Here is a 25,096-nt window from a genome sequence, read left to right as displayed (position 1 = left end):
CAATGTGATGTGGTTATCAGGAAAGCTAACAGTTGATGGTGAACTAACTTTAAAAAAGTATATAATACAGGATTAGAAAGGAGTTCTGCTTCTATTCTGCTCTTCTGCCTCTGTTAGATCACATCTGAAGTACTATACTTATTTTAGGGTGAAACTTATTTTAGGTTATCACTGAAGACACTGATAGCTTGGGTGCATAAGAGAGAAGCTAGCCAGAATGCTAGGAATGTTAGTTCATATCATACAAGTGTTGGTTGAAGGGACTAAGGAAGAGATGTTTAATCTGGAGCATAGAAGATTTAGGAGTAATATGAAAGCCTCCTTCAAGTATTTGAAACACAAGAAAGAAGGATTTCACTCATTCTGTTTGATTTCAGGTGACACAGTGAAGAGTGATGTCTGGACATTGCAGAGAAATGTTTGTTATTCATTCACTAGTCATATCTGATTCTTTGTGACTTTTGGACTCAATTTTTTGGCAAAAATACTGTAGTGCTCTGCCAGTTCCTTCTCTAGCCCATTTTACAGATGAGGAAACTGAGGCAAAAAGGGTTAAGTGACTTGCAACTAGTAAGTAATTTGAATTCAGGAAGATGAGTCTTCCTGACTCTAGGCCAGGCACCTAGCTGCTCTAGAGAGAAGTATGTGAGTGTACATAAATGCAGATGTATGTGTATACATAACACATACATTGTGTGTAAATGTATATGTGTTCTTAATATAAGGGAAAATAGCCCAACAATGAGAGTTGTCCAAAAATGGGACCGATTGCCTAGGAAAGCCCAAGTGGATTTTCTCTCTCTGCTGATCTTCCAGTAAAGACTAGATGTCTACTTGCCAAATATGTTACAGAGCATGATTCCTGGTCATGTGATGGTTGGACTAGATAGTTTTGAAGAGTTCTTCCATTCCTGAGATTCCATGATTCAGTATAGAAATATGAGAAAAAAAATGCTTTGTGAAGTACAGTTGTAACATATAAGGACAAACACAAACAACAGCTCACAATTCTATATAATTTAAATGACATTTTCTTTACCACTTCCTTGAGAATAAGAGCACATTTTTGTTTTTGCTTAAAAGGTCTTGGTAATAGGGGAAGATCATTCCGCACTCATGGAGACAGGCAAAAGACAGGATAAAAATAGTACTAGCTTTAGCATCACAATACTTGGGTTTAAATCATATTTCTTCCACTCTCTAGCTGTTAAACTCATCTCCCTAAAATGAAGGACTGACCATAATACTCCCTATTAGCTCTGAGATCAAATATCAAATCTTCTATTTGGCTTTTAAAGCTCATCACCTGGACCCTTTATATTATTTCAGTCCTCTTAGAATTTACTCCCTTCCACATACAATCCAGTCCAGTGAAACTGGCTTCTTTACTCTTCTTCTCACATGACAACCCAACTCCAAGATTTTCACTGTTTTCCCCATCTCTGACTCTCCTTATCTGTACCTCTCAGTTTCTAACAAGTTTCATTTAAAATCCCACCTTCCTACTTCTCTAAGAAATCTTTCCTGATCTTCCTGAATACTAGTGACTTCCTTCTGTTGATTATTTTCACTTTATCTGGTATATAGCTTGCTTGTACATAACTAGTTGTATAGCAAACCTTTTGTTAGACTGGGAGTTCCTTGAGACCAAAGACTTCTTTTGCCTTTCTTTGAACCCTAACCCTAAGCATATTTCCTGGCAGACAGTAGGGACATAATAAAGATGTATTGATTTGAGCTGACTTAATTCAGATGTTCTTGGGTAACTCATATAATCACTTATGACTCAATATCCCCATCTGTCAAATATAAGTAAGACTATCTCTGTCTACACTGTCCCCCCTGCCATGTTTATGAAGGTTAAAAGAGATAATGAGCGAAAGTGCTTGCAAAGTGCCTTAAAAACATCAGCTGTTATTGTTCCTCCCAAGGAAGGCCTCATCGAAGAGCCCATTTTCTCCCATTAATTCATCTAGCATTTGGAGGAAATGATAGGATTAAGGGACCAATTGCTGAAACATGTATTGGTTTTAATGGTACTCAATCCTAGAATGTAAGGAGGTGAATAAAAGGATACCAAGAATTTGTATAACTATTAGAAAAAAAAAATATCAGGTAAGAAAAAAAGGTAAGATTGTTTATTGGGAACCCAGAACCAGGGCCAAGAGCTATCACAGAATTCTGTTTTCCACTAAAGGGAACACAGAAATGATCTCTTTTAACCAAATAAAAAATGATTGCTTCAGTCAGAGGTTATGGGCTCAAATTCCATCTCTGATGCTAACTTACTATCAGTGTGATTGCCAAAAATTCTCTTGGCCTCCCTGAGCCTCAGTTTACTCATTTGCATAAAGAAGATTTTGGATTTGATAGCTTCTTGGGTCTCTTTTAACTCCCAAACTAGAAGCCTACCTTATTTCCCCATGCACATTCCCTCTATTTTTTCCCTTGGTCTAACATACACATAAAGACCCCATTTCTGATGCTTCAGATCCAAAGTACTGTGCCCATTTGGTAGCACAAAGGGAGCGCAAAAGAAAATAAATGCCACTCCAAAAAATTCTTCTGAATTGATTCAAATTTATAAGAATCCAAGCCATGCTCCAATTGATAAATGGTCAAAGGATATGAACAGACAATTTTCATATGAAGAAATTAAAACCACTTTTAGTCATATGAAAAGGTGTTCTAAATCACTATTGGTCAGAGAAAGGCAAATTAAGACAATTCTGAGGTACCACTACACATCTCTCAGATTGGCTAAGATGACAGGAAAAGATAATAATGAATGTTGGAGGGGATGTGGGAAAACTGGGACACTAATCCATTATTGATGGAATTGTGAACTGATCTAACCACTCTAGAGAGAAATTTGGAACTATTCCCAAAGTGATATCAAAATGTGCATACCCTTGATCCAGCTGTGTTTCTGCTGGGTTTATATCCCAAAGAGATTTTAAAGGGAAGAAAGGGTCTCACATATGCAAAAACATTTTTGGTAGCCCTTTTTGTAGAGTCAAGAAACTGGAGTGGGTGCCCATCAGTTGGAGAATAGTTGAATAACTTATGGGATATGAATGTTATGGAATATTATTTTTCTGTAAGAAACAATCAACAGGATGATTTCAGAGAGGCCTGAAGAGACTTACATGAACTGATGCTAAGTGACATTAGCAGAACCAGGAGATCATTGACAACAAGATTATACAATGATCAATTCTGATGGACGTGGCTCTTTTCAATAATGAGATGATTGAGGCCAGTTCCAATTATCTTGTGATGAAAAGAACCTGGCTCAGTTCATATTCACTCTTTAATCTTGGCCAAAGTCATTGAATCTCTAAATGCTCAGATTCTGAGTTGCAGAAAAGATACTTACTTACATTGGTAAAGGAAATTTCTTCATCTGGTGGTTTCCTATATCAATGAAATCGTTCTATTCTACCAGACTGCCTTCTTTTTGATCCATCCATTTACCACCAAGGTCTCTTCATTTTCAGTCCTACTTCTTTTCCTAGAAGCCAGCGAAATCTGTTTCCCAATTTTCCTTTCTTCAATTTCTTGTCTGCTTTCATTAAAGTAGGAAGAAAAGATGAAAAGCGGAGGAACAGCAACATTAGCAAGAAATCAGGGACTGGCCATGTATGTATCCACAGCTTTAGACCAGATAATGACTGCCTTTTTAAGGCCTTTTGAGGCTTATAACATGCTTTTTTCACTGCTATTTTGTGAATTGGGCATTGTAAACATAATTGTCCCCATTTCACAGATTTTTCTTTTAAATTGAGACTTGGGTGAAATTATTTGCTCACAGGTATTTGCCAGAGCCAGGTTCTTCTGGGCACATAATAGGTTTTCAGTAAATGTTTGTTGAACCAAATTGATAAGAAGCCAGCCTAATTGTTGTTTCTTGTACTGGGGAGGAAAAAAGCATGTGAATTAGAGAACGTAAGTGCAAATTCTAGCTTGGCCATTTACTGACTGTGTGTTTTTGGGCACATCATCTTCCTTTGTTGGATCTAAATGTTACTGTATGGAGTTGGACTTGCTTAACTTTGAGATCCTTTTCAGTTCTAATATTCTGTAAGTATAGACCTCTAAAATCAAGTTTCTAGAATATTTAGGGCATAAGAGAGCTTGGGAGTTTGGAAAGACATTAATTTCAGAAGGCTTGACTGGGTCTATCTCTGAGGGTCTGTAATACAGTGATGTCATTGAATAGCAAAGTAATGACTAGAGCTTGCCAAATGAAGTCTCCTATCAGGCTTGAGTTGAGGAGGATGGACATAATCTAAAGACAAGAATTACAAATAAGAAGAACTAAATTAGAATGAACAGTTCCCTGACCATTCTTCACATGCATCATTGGTTAGAAATTATAGCAATTAAATCACAGTCAGGGCAGCTCAGTCCAGAGCCCTCTGCTTAATTGAAGGGCACAGACTTCTAAGGGGATCCATTTTACTGGCATGCCATGTGGATAGTATCTTGAATTCACATTGCATTTTTGGAGGAGGATTTCTAAGCTTCAGACTCAAAAACATTTGATAATATCATTTCCTAAGTTTAATTGGTCATAAAATACTTTGTAACATGCCAAACACAACCCAAATTACAAGAGGGGCAATAAAAGAAGACAGTCACTCTAGAATAAATAGGCTTTGGGAAAATATGAGGCTAAACTAGGAAAAATTAAGCATTTCTTATTATATAATATCTGGAAAGTGGAAAGAGCACTAGATTTGGAGTTAAAGACAAGTTCAAATCCCAACTCATCTACTTCCAAGCTCTATGACCTCAGACAAGAAAACTTCACCTCTGGGTCTTACTTCATCTATATGATGAAAGGGTTGGACTGAAAGATTTATAAGCTTGCACCTTCACCTCCATCCACATCAATCCTACCCCCAATATGTTATTCCATATCTGCCTGCCCTTCCACTGAGCTCCCTGAAATGCCTGCTTCATAATTAACCAATTTTCTTTAAACATAAACTACTTTATTTCTCACTCCTTCCATCTTCTGGTCCTCAATGATATAAAACTTTCTCTGGATGTCAGCACTTTCCCTCAGCAATCTTTCTAGTACTGGATATGCTTTCTCCTCTCATGCTTAACTCAGATCTGGCCAAAGTGATGGAATATTCTGTGTTCTCCTTTGTTACTTCCAAATTCCCCCTCTACTACCTTCAATTAGTAGCCTCTCCTCATTTGAGGTGTACACTATCCAAATTTATTACCCAATCCAGATTCTGTTGGCTATTATCAACAGACCCTCCCACCCTCAGAACATTCCTCTTCCTTCCTCAGTGAATTGTTTTTGGCTCCCTACTTTGCTAAAAAAAAAAAAAAAAAAAAAAAAAAAAAAAAAAAAAAAAAAAAAAAAAGGTCTTTGGAACTTTGTGCATCAGCTTACCTTAATTCCAAGTACAACAAGGACAACAGCAATCATTTATTCCTTAGATAATATGTGCCTGAATTACTGCTCTGAGAATAAAATATGTCAAACTACTGATATACACAATTTCTAAGAAAATTGTTACTATCTTCCATATAGAGTTGAAACATGAAAGTGGACTTAGTATTTAATGTCCTAATTATTGTAATTAATAATTATTGTAATTATAAATTATTATTGTAAATAGAAATTGTTTCTGTTTTGGCCAGAAACCCTGAGAGTCTTCCCCTCCCAGATTGATTTTTTGACTAGGTAAAAGATGCCATTTCTTTGTCTCAAATGTGACCCATAATCACTGAAAGGGCATTTCCTCAGTCAAACTGAAACCCCTTAAAGACCTTAGCTTAAAAAAGGCCAAAGTCTCACCCTGCATTCAGGCTCATCTCCTGTCTTTCAGGTTTATATTTTGCCACTATTTCCAGGACAAAAGAATGAGGCTAGGATTTTGCACAGCTCTCTTTCACTTAAATACAATTCACTTGCAAGTCAAGGAATTACCTTAATGTCATGGTCCTCTTTGAGAACAAAGGATCAACAACAGACATTTATTACCTACCATGTATAAGTCCCTTTTTAAAGCACATTTTATACCTGGGAATGCAAAAACAAAAACAAATTCCTGACTTATTTTCTACTTGGATCAGGGGGTTGGGGTGGTACAATTATAAACATTGTACAGGGAAAATTGATGGGGGGAAATCTGAGAAAACATTAAGGAAAAAGAGGTTCCTTAACTGAGTCACAGAAGAAAAACAAAGTAGATGAAGAGGGAATATATGTCAGCCCTGGAGAAGGGCTTTGGGGAATTGCAGAGGCCCAGAATCAGGGACTGTCTTTGGGGAATGTCTAATAGAACAGTTTGGCTGAAATGTTGAGCTCATGAAAGAGAAAATTATGATGTTAGGCTATAAAGGGAGGCCACAATTGGATGATGGAGGGTATTTAATGGTGGCCTGGGAAAGAAGTTTATTTTTTTATCCTCAAGGCAATGGGGAAGCACTATAAGCTTTTGAGCAGGGGCAGGATATAAGCTTATATCTGTATCATTGGATGAGTATTTTGGGCAGATATGCAGAGAGAAGAGGGAAGAGGCAAGAAGATCAATTAAAAGGCTATAACAGTGGTACAAGTGACCAAAGATGAGGAACTGAACTAAAGTGTCACCTTTTACACCAGTACACAAGAATTTTATTCTATTTACTAAATTCTCAGGCAGCTAGGTGGCACAGTGGATAAAGTTCCAGGCCTGGAGTTTAAATCTGCTCTCAGATCCTTACTAGATGTAGATTTTTTTTTTCAAATTCAATAGTATTTTATTTTTCTGATTGCATGTAAAGAGAGTTTTCAACATTCATTTTTGTAAGATTTTGAGTTCCATTTTTTTTCTCCTTTTTCTAAAGCACCCTTAACCCTGGGCAAGTCTCTTAACCCTGTTTACCTCAGTTTCCTCAATTGTAAAAAGGAGTTGGGGAAGAAAACGGGAAAATCATTTTAGTATCTTTATCCAGAAAACCCCAAATGAGGTCATAGATAGCCAGACCCAACTGAAAATGACTGAATAACAACAGAATCTAGTCCTAGCACCCACCCAATCATGTTCTAGAGATGCATGAGTCCATTATTCACTTTCATTCTCAAACTCCCTCCAGACCATTTAATTGGGGGTGGTAGCTCATAGTTATATAGCCTTTTAAGGTTTGCTAAAAGCTTTACAAATATTTAATTTTATCCTTACAATGACTTTATAACAGAGATGCTATCTCAATTTCACATTTGAAAAAACTGAGGCATGGGTGCTTCAGGATTTGCTATTTGTTTTGCAACTTACTTGCCCTGATTAAAAACCTCCATTAAAAAAAGAAAAAAGAAAAACTGAGGCACACATCAGTTTATTGATTCTTCAGGGTCACACAGCTTGTAAGTATCTGAAGCAATATTTGAACTCAGGACTTCCTGACTTCAGGCCAACCACTCTATCCATATCTAGCTGCCTCATAAAAAAACAGCATGTTAGACCCTTTTTCGACTAGGTTTAAAGGAATGTTCTAGGTAGCTTGTCTAGATTTAATCAGGCTATTTACTTGTACAAGATAAAGAGATGTAAGATAGCTGGATTTGATTGGATTCTGAACCTGCTGTATATTGGATCCAAAGAATGGCCGTTAATGGTTTGATGCCATTTTGGCCTGAAGTCTACAGAGGAATAATCTGGTATCTATCATTCACTCTGTGCTACTTGACATTTTTATCAATGACTTGGATAAGAGTATCAATAATAGGCAGATAGCATCATACTGAGAGAAAGACCGAGGCTAGAACATTGGGCTAAACATAATTAAATCAAATGTAAAAGAGAAACATGTGAAGTCTTACACTTGGCTTAAAAAAATCACCTTCACAAATAAAAATGGGAGATGCTTAGCTAGGGTGCCAAGTACATGTCGTAGGGTGCTACTACATGAAGGAGTTTAATTTTGTAGTTCAGTAAAGGATATAAGGATTTAGAGACTCCCCAAATTAATGCAGTTCAATATTAGGCTGCAGTAAGAGAATCCTTGATATTCAAGTCTAGGAAGGGATGCCAGGGTCCAAATAACATAAAGTACCTAGTAGGTACTTTAATACCAGGTAAGGTACCATAGGTGAAATATTAGGTTCAGTTTTACATGTCACATTTTAAGAATGTTCCATCTGAAAAGCATACAGATAACCATAGATTCAGAACTATAAGGGACCTTCAACGCCAACAAGTCCAAATTTTTTATATAGAAGAAACTGAGACCCACAGAAATTAAAGCAATTGCTCAGGATCCTAAAGGTAATCAATATCTGAGAAATCCTGGATGACCATAAAATAGAAGGGCTTTAATATCATGCCATGTGACATTCATTGATGGAACTGGGAAAAGGAAAACTCAGTCAATAAACATTTATTAAGTGCCTACTGTATTCCAGCCATTGTGTTAAGCATGAGACACAAACAAAAAAATTAGTTCCTGTCTTCAAAGAGTTTGCAATCTAACAGGAAAAACAAGCAAACAAATATATACAAACAAAATTTGTATTTTAGATAAGTGGGATATATGGTGAATATATATGGGAAATAATTAAGAGAGGAAAAACATTAAAATTACAAAGTATTGAGATTGAGGAGAGAGCTTATTTGAAGAGCTGTCACCTAGAAAAGTTAGTAGCCTCAGTCAGCTTGGCCCTTGAAACAATGAGTAAAAGATGGCAGCGAGGACAATTAAGCTTAAGAGAAAGAAAAAACTTCCTAACAGAACTCTACAAAAGTAAAATGAATTGCTTCAGTAAGTTGTGATCTTCCCCTCAGTGGGGGTTTTCAAGTAAAGATTTTTTTTTATCAAGTATGCTATAAAAATTATTCATGTTAAGGTATGAGTTGGGCTGTTATTAAATCATTTTTAGTCATGTCCAAATCTTGGTAATTCCATTTGAAGTTTTCTTGCAAAGATACTAGAGTGGTTTTCCATTTCCTTCTCCAGCTCATTTTACAGATGAGGAAATTGAGGCAAATAGGTTTAAGTGACTTGCTAGAGATCACATAGCTAGGAAGTGCCCAAGGCCAAATTTGAACTCAAAGAGATAAATCTTCCTCATTCCAAGCCCAAAACTTTGTCCACTGTATCACCTTCATCACCCTTGGATTGGGCTAGATAGCCTCAAAGATCTCTTCTGACAACTAAAATCCTGTGATTCTATGAAGAATCTGAAGATAAGAAAGAAGAGAAGAAAATTGATAAATTTCAAAATAATAAAAACATATAGTCAAGGTCTAGTCTTTGTCATGTCATTGAAGTGGCCAAAAGTGAGCTCAGAAAGTTTGCTGTGCCCTCTTATGGACCAGTGAGAAAAGTGAAGTCAAATTGAGATGAGGTGTCTCATTTTCAGAATGTTTCAGTCTGTTGGGCAAATGCTAGTTTGGGGATTCATGCCAATGTCTGCCTTCATCTATATTCCTTCCTTGTTTCACATGTATGAGGATTGTTTTCTAGGCATTAGGCCGAGACCTATTTGAGAATTTTCTTTTTCAGCCAAGTCACGCAGAAAATTGCTCTAGTCACAATCATGGATTTCACTTGGGTCTCAAAACAAACTTATAACAGGAAGCAGTAGGGTTGTGAAGTAATAGACAGATTATGGGAGTAGTTGGGGAAACCCGGGTGCTAGTCTCACCTCTCTCTTACAAGCTGTCTGACTTTGGATCAGCCAGGATCACATGTTCAAGATAGTAAGGACTTTAGGGTTTCCCTAACCCAGTATTTTCTTATTTACAGATGAGGAAACTGAGGCACAAAGAGAGGATTTGCTCAAAATGATTCTGCCAAACTTAGTTTATACAATGTTCCTTTCACAACACCATGCAATTTTTACACTTTTCTGTGTTCTGATCACCTCATTTCTACAATAAATAACTTGAACTTGATGATTCCTAAAGTCCATTCCATCTCAGATATTCTAAGTCTAAAATCTGTTTCACTTGGATGTTCAGAGAATGGAGACAGTATGGCCTAATGTAAACCACTGAGGATTTGAAGTCAAGATCTGTCACCTAATTTTGCTAAGCCTCAGTTTCCTTCTCTGTAAAATGGGTATCATAACACTTGTATTCTGATTTACATTGGTATTGTTGAGAAAATAACTTTGAAAGTCTTAATGTGTTGTGAGCATGTGAATTATTGTTATCAGTAATGATACTATTTAGTGTTTTATATATATGTATTGAGATATTATGTAGGGGAATATATGTATATACACACAAATAAATATTCATATGTTTGTATACATATACACATAAATATATATGTATATTATATGTGTATATATATACATATTATATATAAACATTTCTATATTGTCATATAATATATAATACATAAATGCATATTTATATATTATATCTAATATTTATATATTATACATAATATAAATATTATATATATGCATACTACTCACATAAATATATTATATACATATACAGTACATAAATGTGTAGCTACATTCATGTACATATACATAAATGATATAGGAAATAGGGCTTACTGTAGCATGGCACAAGTTTTTCCTCATCATTTACTTCTTTGTAATACAAGTGAAACATGAAATTAAAAATAACAGCAAAGGCCTTATTAATGCCAATTCTGGTTAGTTGGCTTCTGGTTAATAGAAGTTCTGCTGTAAGTAAACATAAGGAGACTGGAGTCAAGCGTGAAAGATCAATAAGTCTCCTATGGTGGAAAATTCCACCAGTTCTCAGTATGTCAAAGCAGGTTGGCAACCTGAGAAATGTGCTAAGTCAGGTGGAGAAGATGAAAAGCTGGTAGAAAACTTAGCAAGACCATAGTCTGCCTGGCAGGGAACTATTGATATCTGTCTCATTGCATGGAGGTCATGTCTAGTGATGTCAACAGCAGGGAGAATGCATACACAGGGGAGAGGCGTACAGACTTGCCTCAGGAATTAAAGACAGGCAGAGCAGTATGTAAAAATGGTTCAGCCCTCAGCCCAGATACTCGAAAACAGCCGTGGCAGCCTCCTAATTAAAGAGGTAACATGAAACCGAGAGGGCATCTGTGGAACCTGGTGCCGTAAAGTGAAAGCAGGAAGGCTCGCAGACCATGTGTTTGAGATCACAGTCTTGCAACTGGGTCTATTGAAAATGATTAATTAATTAAGATATTGCAAAATTCGAATGAGTATTTACCGACGTGCCTGTTAAATCAGATTACTGTGGTATTTTCCTGTGGAGGCCTGTTGAACAAATGATCGTTCCTCTGGTTTGAGGTAAGAGATGAGATGTTATTTACCTGATACTCCTCATGGCCACTGAATGTCAGAGCTGAAAGAAATTTAGGTTCATCCAATTCAGCTCATTCAGTGAGAGGCAATGGGAGGTAATGGAGGTTGAGAGAGAGCAAGAGAAGTTAAGGGGTTTGTCCCCACATTTGGTAGGTTACTGGTAAGGGCAAGACTCAAATCAGGTGTGTGAAGAGATCACTTTGGTTAAGAGGCTATATGTAGCACCAGAGAAGGAAAAGCAGCTTCTGGATCTAACTTTGCCAGGAACCAAGTAAGCTCAAGGACGTGATTTCGCCTGTTCCTGTCTCAGTGTCTTCATTTCTAAGAGGGACCTGGATGATACTGAGCATTGGTATGCATGGTAGGACTTTAGGGGTGTAATGGAAGTACACCTACTTGTTTTTCTTTTCAACAATAGGTAGACTCCCTAATATGTGGACATAGCTCAGGGTAGTTGATTGCTCAGAGTTAAAGTTGCATTAGAAAAACCAGGACATCATCGTGAATGGTATGTGTTTGCATATGTGTGAATGAAATGAAAACTTCGTATAGAGAAAAGAGAACTGGCTCTAGAATTCTCAGAGAGCTTGTAGCTCAAACCTATAACTGGGGCATTATTCATGCTATTTTCTCATCAGTTGATTTGACCAGGCTTTCCTCAATAGTCTCTCCCCAAATCCATTCCATGATTGCTTGGATGCCATCATATATGTGTGTATATCTATCTGTATAATACATATACAGACACAGACAATGTATGTATGAATATATGTGGGTTTGTATATGTGTGTATATGTTTGTATATAATGTATACGTTTAATATATTTGTGTGCACACACATGGTATGTTTCATGAATAATCTTCATGTGGTCTATCTTTCAGGGATCTGCCTCAAATATTGCCTCCTCCATGAAGCCCTAGGTGATACCCCCAGCTCAAAGTAATGCTTCTTTTATCTGATCTTAGGGCACTTTTTTCCCCTTATGTATTCATCATGATGAGACATGATTTAATATAAAGAATATTTGACTTGATGTCAGGAAGATAGGAAAGTCAAAATCCTCCTTGGAATACCTACATAGTTCTGGTCAAGTCACTCATAATCTTTCTCAGCCTCACTTTCCTCATCTGTAGAATCAGATAGTTGCAGCATTTACCTCACGGTGTTATTTTTATAAAAACAAATGATGATCCAATGAGATACCCATTGTGCAAAAATTTGCAAACCTTAAAGCAAAATATAAACATTTAGTTATTGTTGAATTCTACTTATCATTGTATACAATGTGTCTTTTCTTCCCTTCTAAACTGTAGCTCTTTGAAGATATAGATACAATTTCTGGATTATTTTTGTCCTTCCCTCAGAGCCAGAAAGGTGTTGTGCTTCCTTTGTTCATTTAATGAATAAATGAGTCAGGAGACTTTATTCCTAGTCAGGGGGCTCAAATTCAGATATCAATTCTACTTCTTATTATGTGAATGACTGTCGACACTTACCTGGGTCTCAGTTTCTTCATCTGTCAAATGAGGAATTTAGATTGATTGGTTCCTTAGGTCCCTTCCAGCCTGAATTCTGTGACCTTACAGTCCTAGTTCTGTCATTAATTCTTAGTGTGAAACTGCAGAAGTCATTCTCTGTGCCTCAATTTCTTCATCTGTTCAGCTCTGTTCTTCTCTCTTCTCCCTCCTCACATATTGAAACAGTTGAGTATTTTTTCCACACTGAAAAAAATTTCTCTTTCTCCTCTACCTGAGAGGATGCTGGCTAAGCCAATGCCTCTAGTTGTGTATGAAGAATGTTAGGTGGTGTAATGGATAATGTGCTGAACTTGGAATCAGGAAGACCTGAGTTCAAATCCTCCATCACTAACTAGCAGCATTATCTTGGATAAGGTCATTAATCTCTATTTCCTTATGTAGAAAATTAGTATAATAATAATTACTTCATAGAATTGTTGTTAGAATCAAATGAGATATTTGTAAAGCACTTTGCAAATCTTAAAATAGTCTATAAATAGTAGCTGTTATTATTTTAAAATGAGTTTAAATTCTGGTCTTATAAACATAATTTTCAGAAAAGATCCCTTAATCCTTTGTGAAGGAGAATATTGTGGTTGGATTGGGTTTTCTATGACTTAGGACTACAGAAATTGTAGAGATGATTAGGTCTAGAGAGAAGCCCCAAAGATTAATAGGAAGATAGAAAGCATCTGAGGGCAAGCACTCCTTTTAAGAGCTACTGAGTGTCCCATATGCCAATGCATCTCCTTCCTCACAAAGACTAAGGGATTGCTGCCAGCACTGAACACACTTCCCCAGAAGTAGCCAGGACAGTTTGACATAGCTCCAAGCCTTGCTCCATAAAATATTCTCTATGGGGAAAGACAGATCTGTAGAGGGGGATTGATTACTCCTACTGTAATTTTGTTGAGTTTTTTCAGTCATGTTTGACTCTACTTAGTCCCATTTGAGTTTCTTTCTTTCTTTTTTCTTTTTTTTTTCTTTTTTTTTTTTTTTTGACCAAGGTCCTTCTTCAGTTCATTTTTATAGAGGAGAAAACTGAGGTAGATAGGATTAAGTGGCTTACCTAGGGTCACATACTTGCATTCAAATCCAGAATCAGACACTGAGCAAGTCAGTTAACTTTTTTGCCTGCCTCAGTTTCCTCCAATATAAAAGAGAATTTAAGCTCAAGTCCTCCTGATTCCAGGCCCAGCATTCTATTCTCTGTGTCACTCAGCTGTCCCATTGTCATAAGATATATTATCTTATTATAATTATGTTATATTATTATTATTATAGGATTAGGTCTCAAACTAAAAGGGATTTCAGTAACTTTATAGCCCTATCTACTCTTTTAATAGCTGAAAAGACTGAGACCTACTGAGATTAATTGGCTTGCTTAAAATCATATGATTAAATGTCAGAAATGGGATTGGAACTAAAATCCTTTGACACTGGAACCAGTGCTCCTTCTACTATCCCACTCTCTATGCCTTAAAGCTTCCTACATCATATGACCTCTTATTATATATAGCATAGGTTTAGAGTATTATCTTTACAAGAATTATAATAGCTCATGCTGACATAGCACTTTAAGGTTTACAGAGACCTTTACATAAAATATCTCATTTGATCCTCACAGCAGCCCGGTAAAGTAAATTTTATTATTATTAACTCCCTTTCATATTGGAGAAAACTGAGGCAGACAGAAATTAACTGACATGCTTAGTGTCACTTAGCTAGCAAGTATCTGATTCAGGATTTGAAAACAGGTCTTTCTAAGATCATAGAAATGGATATGAACACTCCATTTGCTGTTTCTAAATTCAGTATTTTTCCAATTACACCAAGACCCTCTCTGAGTCAATTCCCTAGGACTCTTTATAGAGTACAATATAGAGCATCATGAAATGTTTGCTCCTTTCCCTATTAAACCTCACCCAGGTGCCATACTTCAAAGAGTGTTGTTCCAGTACATGTCAGACTCACGTCTCTGTCCTGGCCAGGCATCAGTTCAGGAAAATCCAGGAGACTCAGGCCACTGAGATCATGCAGGTGTTGATTTTTGCCTGACATAGATGGGCAAAGCCCTTTTGCAGACTAACCAGGAAACAAACACCCCATGATGGATGGTTATAGGATGCAGCTAGGAAAGCTAATGAAATTAAAAACAGGTAACTTAATCCTGCTGAGCCCCCAAGAAGGTCACTAAACATCACAAGCTACTAAAAAAAATCCATTGAAGGGCCGTCCCTGAATCTAGACAGCAGCAGGATTAATAGCATAATAATCACAGCACTTTACAAAATGTTTCTCTCAGGAAAACCCTGAGAGGTATCTTGGGATTTACAGCTGGAAGGAACCTTAGTGATCTTTTAATCCAATGTCTTTGTTTTAAAGGTGAGAGAGATGAGATCAGAAGACAGTGACTTTAAAAGAATCACACAGCAGGAGACAGCACTGCTAACTTTGCTTTTGTTCAGTCATTTCAGTTGTGCCTGACTCTTCCTGATTCCATTTGTGATTTTCTTGTTCAAGATATTAGAGTGTTTTGTTATTTCCTTCCTTAGTTCATTTTACAAAGGTGGAAACTGAGACAAACAGGGTTAAGTGATTTGCCCAGGGTCACATGGCTAATATTTGAAATTGTATTTGAACTCAAATCCTTCTGATTCTAAGCCACGGTGTTCTATCCACTGCACCACCTAATTGTCTAAACATAGCTGGCATTTGAAATCAAATCATCAATTTGTTCTTCTCCCCACCTTCTTCCTTCCTGCTTTCCATGCTTCCTGTCTTATGGTGGGGGCTGAGGTTGGGGGAATGGATTGACTTGTTCATGGTCCCTTTACTATTTAAAGTGATTCCCATTCTTTGAGTTCCAAGTCTAGTGATTTCTACTATCCCTTTGCTTCTCCATCTAGATTAGCCTAACTGAATTAGATCTGCATATAAACAGGAGGAATGAAAGAAACCAATTCTATTTGAGAGGGGAAAATGACTATCTGAAGTTGAATGCTTTTTACAAAGCTATCAATCTGTGCATTGAGAATATTTTTTCAGTAGTATGATAATTGATACCAAAAAATCTGCAAGCAAAATATATAACAAGTGATATGAGTGTTATTCTATAGGGGATAGAGAGATATTGGTGATGGTTATGGATTAAATTGCCTTTATATTCATTCTGTTTTGCAGCAACAGCATCCTAGATAAGGTGTTTGACACATCTGAGAGTGTTATTAAAAGTGAGAATGAGTGACAGGTTGGAAAAATGAGAAGCAATGGAAGGACTGAATTTCAGGAGGTACAAGTTCAGGATAGCTTCATTTGTCAGGAAGAAATTCAGGATCATAATGAAACATGTATTAAATAAGGTCATGGCTTGATATCACAGATAGACTTGATCTTTTTTTTTGGGGGGGGTAGGAAAGGTGTGGATGTTCCATTCACTGGAGCAGATCTGCAACCCATCCATGTCCTTTTATAGAATCACAGAATCAGAACAGATATCAGCAGCTTTCTAATCCAATCCATGCCTTGAAAAAATTCTCCTACAATTTCCCAGAAAGTTGTCATTCAGCCTTTGCTTAAAAACTTCCAGTAAGTGAAGAAAGGCCACTTCAGGAGGTCACTCATTCCTTCCTCTGTTAAATAGCTTGAGCATTAGGGAGTTTTTCCTTAAATCAAGCCAAATTTATCATTGCAACGTCAACTCATTGTTCTTAGCTGTCCTCTAGGGTCAAACCAAGTAAATCTGCTCAGTCTTCTAGATGGCAGGCTTTTAAGTCCTTGTAAACAGCTATTAAGTCCCATCTCACACTCCATTCCCCACCTCCAGTCTTCTCTCAAAGTTAACCATCCTTAGTTCCTTCTGCTAATCTCCATATGGTATAGATGTAAGACCCTTCCCAATTCTGGTTGCTTTTTCCAAATGCTTTCATACCTTATGTTATTCTTCTTTGTGTCTTTTTGTAAATCTTCCACAGAGAATCTATCCAATATAGGAGATCTTTTTTTCCCCTGCATTTCAAGAAAAGCTGTCTGTTATTCTTCACTCTCATTATCCGACCAGCCCACTTCCATCTGGATCTTATTCTCACTAACAGGAATGAAATTGGTACTGGTGTAGAACCAAGACAGGCAGAATGGGAAAGCAATGACTCCATTCTAGAGTTCATGATATAGAAGGAGAAGGAAATTGAGGTCCCATATGCACCTTCAATTTTGGGGAAAATGTGTTTCAAAGGACTGAGAGAAAAGATAGAAAGGATCCCATAGGCTAAACTGTTTCCATGAAAGTCAACTCATGAGGAATAGGAAATGACCAAAATTGAAAGGATAAAATGAGAGAAACTTGGATAGACAACAGCTGTTTAAAAAAAAAAAAAAGATCTGGGGGTAGTGGACTCCAATCTTGATATAAGCCAGCACTATAATGTGTTAGTCAAAGCAGATGATGGTGGGGAGTTTTACTTGGCATTAAGCCTAAATTTGCCATTTCACAACTTCTACTTATTGCTCCCATTTCTATCCTTGAGAGCCACATGTCAACGCCTCACTTTTTTGGTTTTCATTAAAAGGGACATAGTTCTCAGAAACAAGGCAGTGGCAGTGCCTCTTTTGACTGCCTTCATCAACCGTTATCAGAACCTCATTATTTTCAGTTCTGATCAGCCCCATCTTGGCATTCATAAATTTCATAGTGGTCAGAGGAGCAACACTGAGATGGTGAAAGATTTGAGTTTATGACACATGGGGGCCAACTGAATTCAGGAAGGAATTTACAAAGCCTGAGGAAGAGAAATTTAAGAGAAGTCATGATAACTGTCATCAAATACATGCGTATTTGGGGAGTAAGGATTTGACTTCTTTTTGGTTCCAGAAGATAAAAATGGGAGCAATAGATAGAAATGGCAAAGAGGGAAATTTAGGCTTAATGACAAGAAAAACTTCCCAATAATTAGAGTGGCCCAAAGTAGAAGAGATTGTCGGGTGTGGTAATGTGCTCTTTGGAGATCTTTAAGCAAAAGATGGTTGTCCTTGATGGACATCATGGTGGGTTTTTCTACTGTGTATGGGGAACTATATGGCTACTGAAATAATGAATTTCTAGTTCTTAAATTCTATGATTTTTAATCATATATAGCCTTAACAATGCTTTTTATGGATGGCACTTCTTGCAGACGTCATTGATGGTAATATATTTTCTCCAGTTTCAATCATGAAATTTATATTTCAATTATGCTTTGAATTGTCTGCAACTTAGATGTTCCCACTATGGGGTTTTGTGATTCCCCACATTAAAGCAACACCAAAAGAGTATTGCTTTTTCAAACATTGAGGTTAAATGACAAAGAGAAGTTGGGGATATTTTAAAGTGCTGTGCATCTTACAATGAGAGTCATTCTCTTCTACTATTAATCAGAAAAGATCACTGCACTCAGAAGCAGGGAATCTGAAATCAAATCCCATCTCTTTTGCTGTCTATATCCATGATGTTGAACAAACCACTTTTCTTCTTTTATGCTGAGTTTCCTCATTTGTAAAAATGAAAGAGTTTGATTCATTGACCTCAGGAGTGACACCTCAGATTTACATCCATTATCCAACCAATTTGTAAATAGAAAATACAAAGAAATGGGAATTATTCAGACATCAAAAAGAACAGTGAAAAGGCATTGAATTAGGGATCCTTAAAAGTCACTAAACAAATTGGGGTCAGTTAATCTGGGAAAGAAAAAAGGGTCAGAACATATTTGTATACTATGGCTGCAAAGCCAAAATAACCAAAATGCAAGCAAGTTCTCCAATACTTTTTCTTTTGTAAGCCTCTGGAATAATTGAACCTGTCTTTGAGTAGAAGTCATTAAAATGATATCAGTCATGAGAACTGAACATAGAAGGCAGCATGAGGTACTAGAAAGAGGACCCATCTTGGAATCCAATGTCTTGACTTTGAATCCTACTTTTGACATTGGCAAGGAAAACATGTTTTAAACCTTAAAGTACTAATTGATTGTAAGTTGTTGGTGTTCCCCCCATTTCTATTGAGAAAATATTAGAAAATATGATTAACAATGACAAGCTATATCATTATTAATCATACTAATCTCATACTTAAGCTTAGAATCCCCCTCTTAGAAGCCTCACCATTCTAGGTAATCATAAAAATCATAGAATCACAGTTGGAAGAGGCCATAAAGATTGTTTCATTCAACTCCTCTATTAAGCATGAATCTGTTCTTAAGTATTCCCAAAGCCTAGTTCTCTAAATTTTATTTGACTCCATTTAATGATGGGAAACTTTTTAATCCTTTGAGACTGCCCATTCTACTTCTGGACATCTCAAATTGTTAGTAAGTTGTTTATTCTGCATAATAATCTGTCTTTCTACCACTTCTGTCAATATGTCCTAGTTCTGTTCTTTGGGCCAAGCAGAAAGAGGTGAATCTATCTTCAATATAAGTGTGCTTCAGATATTAAAATACAGTTATCACATTCAACCCAGTTTTCTCTTCTTTAGTTCTTTCAACTACCCCTTGAATGACATAGCTTCAAATTCCTTTACAATCTTGGCTATCTCCCTCATATAGATCTCAGTTGAAGAATATTTAAATTCTGAAAATTCATTCAGATATCATTTTCTCCCACAGGACTAATATTATAATTTATGGTTAGATTCTTTGCTGTATTGGACCCATTTTCTCATTTGTGTGAGTACTCTCCATCAAGGGCAAATAATAACACATCCATGCTTCTAACTCTCATCTCTCTTGTTTCACAATTCCTCGAATTAAAAAATGTCCCCCTCTCCCTCCAACCTTACTGTGTGTGTGTGTGTGTGTGTGTGTGTGTGTGTGTGTGTGTGTGTATGTGGTTAGTATCCCTAAGATAAAAATGTTGTACTTGAACATTCACCTAATGGCTCTCATTCTCAATACTTGATTGACTGGCCTCCTTTTCACATCTATCTTTAATGATGTTGTTTATACCACATCTCATATGCATATAATTACTGGTAACGTTGTAGCCTTCCTATATCCACCATGTGTTTTTTTCCCCCTTGTCCCCTTGTGTTATTTTAAATTTTGATTCTTTTGGGGATTGTCTCTATGGGGATGATGAAAGGGCTAGTAGTCTGGTTGATTCTTAAATGGTTAGCAGGCAAGGGAAGGTCAATGATCCCCTTGGAAATGGTGTTGGAGTGGTAGAGTGTGGGAGGAAGAAGGCTCAAGTATAATTCTGTTCCAGGGATTAAAGGAGCAGCCAGTAAAATAATCCAAAAGTTAAAGCCGGAAATCAGGGAGATACTAGTAGGGGAAAGCAAAAAGGATGGCAGTTTTAGTTTGGAAACAATGTGAAATAAGAGATGGAAGAACACAGGCTTGTAACATGCAATAAAATGACCAGAGGCAGTTTTGTTTTATGTTTTCCTCAGTACTTCATTCTGCCCTGGGAGGAAAGACCTAGGCACCGAGCTCTGTGGGCCAACTATTCCATCCTGAGCTAAAGGCAATAAAGTAGTACTCAGATACTACTTGCCTTATTTATAGAGGAACAATCCAAGCTAAATGAGTTAATAACTAAGCAGGGATTGGAACCCTGGTGTTCTAGTACCTAGCCCACTATTCTACATTTCCTCCAGAAAAATCATAGAATATACTTATTAAGAAATACTTATTAAGAAACATTTAAGAAGTGACATTTTGGATTTTTTTTAATCATAGCTCTTTCTAGTGCTAGACATAGAATAGTCTGAATAAGTCATTTCTGCTTGGAGAACTAACAGATAGCCACTCTTTTACAGACTGATTCCATCAGTGTTTGTATTCAGTTGTCCTTGAATTGCTTCATCTTTGTCAGATTTTTCACATATCAAACCAAGGGTTTTTTTTGGTGTTTATTTCCCCCTCTGAAGTAGCAAGGTCTACTGTGTGGATTTTTCCACAACTAGTAGGCTGGGATGAAAGCAAGGGTAATCAAAAGCATTTAACCCCTGGTGGCAGCCTGGCAGGAAAAAAAAAAATTTTAATGAAATTTAATGGTGCCTTCACAGCCACCAAGCATTCTGTAGAGACTGTCTCTGAGGCTGTCAGATCAAATTAAGACTTTCTCTCCCTTTGAAGAACTGCAGAGTCCTTCTTTTTGTTGACCTGTGTTAGCGGGCATTCTGGAAAGTTTTTAGGCAGGGACAATGTGTTTTAGTTTGTTGGCAGAGTCCATGCTTCCCACAGCTAGAAATGATTTCTCCTTCTTCCCATCATTCCTAGTTCTTTTATTGGTTCTCTGTTAGGCACTAATTAGCATGTTGTAGCTCTAGAGTTGAAATCAGAAGTTATAGGGTAGAAACCCAGATTTCTGCTTTACCTTTATGGTATTGGATAATCAATCAGTCACTAAGTGTTAAATCTACTATGTTCTGGGTATTGTGCCAAAGATACAAAGATAAAAATGAAAAAAGTGGCAATGCTCAATAGTCTTATCTTCTATAGGGCAGATAACACATATAAAAGGTTTTTAGCATTATAGATTTAGAACTGGAAGGCTGTCTAATCCAACTCTCTTAGTTTATAGAGGAGGAAATTGAGGTTCATGTAAACAAGGACATGTAAACAAGGTTCATGTAAAAAAGGACAGAACTGTCCTTGATTCCAAATGTAGTGGAGGGTTTTTATATTACGCCATGCCATCCCACTATGTAAATATAACAAACACACACACACATACACACACACAACATACCAAGTAATTGGGAAGGGCAAGGGTCAAAGGAAGAAAGTCCTGGCAAATAGGACATGTAGGTGGTATATGAACTGAACTTTAAAGGAAACTAAGAACTCTAAAGACAGCTTTGAGGAAGGGAGAGAATTTATAAAAAGGCGAGGTGACAGGAGATAGGATGCTGAGGAATAGCAAGGCGCCAGTTTAGCTAGAGAAGAGGAAGTAGAATGGGCGGCAGGGAATGTGAAATAGCCTGGAAAGGAAAGTTAGCTCCAGTTTGTGAAGGGCTTTAAAAGTCAAATAGAAAAGTTCATATTTTATCCTGGAAGGAAAGGAGAGCCAATACAGCTTTTTTCTTTTTTTCTTTTTCTTTTTGGTAAGCAATTGGAGTTAAGTGACTTGACCAGGATCACAAAGCTAATAAATGTCAAGGTTCTAGGGCTGAATTTGAACTCCGCTCTTTCTGACTGCAGGACTAGTGCTCTTTGCTCTGCCCTTACAGTTTCTTGAGCTGAGGAGTGACATGACCAGACCTGAGATTTAACTGAACTTTATCTTGTATCTTAAATTTATATTTATATTTTCAAATACATGTTTGAATTTGTTCCTAGATATCAGAAGACAAGTAAGATTATTGAGCAAGGGGAATGGTAAATAAATCACTTCTCTCTGGGTCTCAGTTTCTTTATCTGTAAAAGGAATGAATTAAATGAGATTAACTCCAGGATTCTTTCTTGGTTTTCAAAATCCCAAAATTCTATTATCCTAATAATTGCCTTGCATCTTCTAAAAATACCTGACCTGTATGAGCAGATGATCAAGAACAGTATGAATTCTTGATCTGACTCCCTGAGCTTTCGGTACTTTAGTTACACACATACACACACACAGACACACATTTATATATCTTCTTTTAGTCAAGATTATAAGCTCTTTGGGGTCTGTTATAAACAGTGGTTTGCTGGTAAATATTTAACAACCAACTTCCTGAAAATATATTTCTCCATTAATCCATCCAAACATTCATCCATCCATCAATTTGAAACATTTCTTAAGTATTGATTATATAAGGGCACTAAGTTTAAGCTGTATTATTTAAATTTTTGCATCACTTTCTTAAAACTAAACAATCCAAAAATAAGAAAGAAAGAAGGACTAGCTTGCTTGTTTCTGGGTTGTAAATTTGAAGACTGAAAATTTAATAGTCATCTCTCATAGAAGTTGGCTCCAGATTGTGATTGTGAAAGTCTTTTCCTTACTCATCACATCCTCTCAGTGTTTGCCTTACATAGGGCATTATATATGTATTTATTTTTACATATATATATATATATATATATATATATATATATATATATATATATATATATATATATATATATATATATATATATATATATATATATATATGTATATTCACACAGTTCATATGTATATATATACAATGTGTATTTATATGCATAAATCTATATCTGTATACACATCTATATCTATAATATCTTTCCCCTAGAAATAATATAGCATAAGAATATGTAGAAATAGATGTAAATATAGATTTAGATTATGTATAAAAGTATAAATTACATGATTTCTATGTGTATGTATATGTATACTTATTCAGTTGTTTTCAGTCATGTTTGATCCTTCTTGACCCCATTTGGGCTGCTCTTCATGAAGACACTGAAGTGGTTTACCATTTCCTTTTCCAGCTCATTTTACAGATGAGGAAACTGAAACAAACATGCTTAAGTGACTTATCCAGTGACACAAAGCTATTCAGTGGCTGAAGCCAGATTTGAACTTAGGAAGATGAGTCTTCCTGACTTCAAGCCTAGCACTCTTATTGACTGTACTACCTAGTTGCCATATGTACATACTATATTACACACACATACACACACACACACACACATATACAGACATATATGTGTGTGTATATGTTGGTAGTGTCCTCCCCTTAGAAATAATATAGCACATGTGTGTGTGTGTATATATATATATACATATTATACATACATACATATATATTTATATATATATATACATATGTATACATGTATATAAGTGAATTTTCTGTGTATGTGTTATTTCCTTCAAATAAAATAGAAGGGTAGAGGATAAAATCTATTTCTCTTTTGACTTTGTATTTCCAGAGCCCGATTTAGTGCCTAACACATAATCAATGCTTAAGAATTGTTGTTGTTGTTTTTAAATTAATGGATAGGTGAATGTGTAGATGAATAGATGGGTGAATGCATAAAGATATGCATTTTTCTTCTTAGACATGTGGAGATAAAAAGTTAGAAAATCAAATTTTTGTGCTCCTTCAGGATCCTGTTTGTTTTTTATCTTCCCTGCTATTTTGTGAAGTGAGACCTGCCCAAACTGCATTTTCTCTTTTTTGTGCGTCCCACTTTTAGCACAGGTATGCTGCCAGATGAGATTCTTCTGTTTGTGTAGCTCTGTTAAAGTACACCAATGGTCACCAATGTTATCCCCTTTGTTTCTATCACCAGATTACGCTAGATTCGAGGCAAAAATCCATGACCTACGCGAGCAGATGATGAACCACAGCATGAGTTCTGGGTCCGGCTCCCTGAGAACCAATCAGAAACGCTCACTCTATGTCAGGTAGGTTTCTTGAGTCACTCTTGCATGTCTCCCATTTTCCTTTCTATTCTCTTTGGGAATGAATGGAAACCATCACGTGATGTTGTAAAGCTCCATACTTATCTATATAGTACGGGGTGACAACTTCAGATAAACCCAATAGCTAACAATGCAGCAATGACATGACTTAAAATTGAACCACAGCTAATGACCTTTATTTGATAACCATTTGAGAGATTTTTTTTGAAATTCCAAAATGTCAGTTAAAAGTCTATTTAATAGATTAAAGTAATTGCAATTTGGAGTTGGGTTCTTACATGATCCTCTCTTTTATAATAATCCTTTATTTCACTCTTCTGCCATGAACGTGTAAAGCATGCAACTTGTCAAGCTTTTGTGTTCAGGCCGTTATCAATTATTTTCTTTGGCAAATGAAGGACTCTGGTCAGGATGCAGATTACTGTCCATCCTTGTCCTTTCCATCAGATCTTTGCTGCATGGCCTCTTGCAAGGTCAGCATTGTTCCCATTTTCTTGGTTTCAACATCAACTTTCAAAGTGTGAAAAGTCCATAAGCGCAGAGGTATAAACTGTTCCCCCTTCCCAGTGTGAGCTGAGCTTTCTATGGGACTGGAATTTGGATCAAACTTTTCAAGGAAGGCTTTCCTCTTTAATTAGCTAGTCTTTGTTACCATTGTTAGGCTAATAGAAAATAGATTAAAACATGGTTTAGGGAAGGAATGGGAAGAAAGATTTTTAAATACTGGCAACTTATCATTTAGGAAAGAGAATGAAGACAGTCTTAGGTTGTCTTCAATAGTCTTAGTTGCCATTCTTGGTTATTCTTTTGGCCTTCTTGACAAGTATTATATTCACTCTGGTATACTGATGGGAAACTGAAAATTTTGTTTGGGGGGTTTTGTTTATATTCTTAATGATTCTTGCTGGCCTCAGGAGGAGCAGATATTCATTTCCCTGTGAC

At 36.5% G+C, this 25,096-nt stretch overlaps 1 protein-coding gene across 36 annotated transcripts in view; it reads left to right on the top strand.

The window, feature by feature from the left end:
• Positions 1–25,096, top strand: part of DLG2 (discs large MAGUK scaffold protein 2) — a 2,604,243-nt gene that overhangs the window by 2,375,593 nt on the left and 203,554 nt on the right. For 33 of the 36 annotated variants that reach the window (XM_074304592.1, XM_074304594.1, XM_074304589.1 and 30 more), the window contains one exon: positions 24,022–24,136. In XM_074304592.1, coding sequence (XP_074160693.1) covers positions 24,022–24,136 — 115 coding nt within the window. Of the gene's footprint in view, positions 1–11,242; positions 11,264–11,285; positions 11,631–24,021; positions 24,141–25,096 lie in introns of those variants that run through there. The other 3 variants (XM_074304621.1, XM_074304613.1, XM_074304612.1) reach the window with 3 other exon arrangements.

This window comes from Sminthopsis crassicaudata, chromosome 3 (genome assembly GCF_048593235.1).
Source record: "Sminthopsis crassicaudata isolate SCR6 chromosome 3, ASM4859323v1, whole genome shotgun sequence".
Lineage (NCBI taxonomy): Eukaryota > Metazoa > Chordata > Mammalia > Dasyuromorphia > Dasyuridae > Sminthopsis > Sminthopsis crassicaudata.
This window is presented reverse-complemented; position numbering and strand designations above follow the sequence as displayed.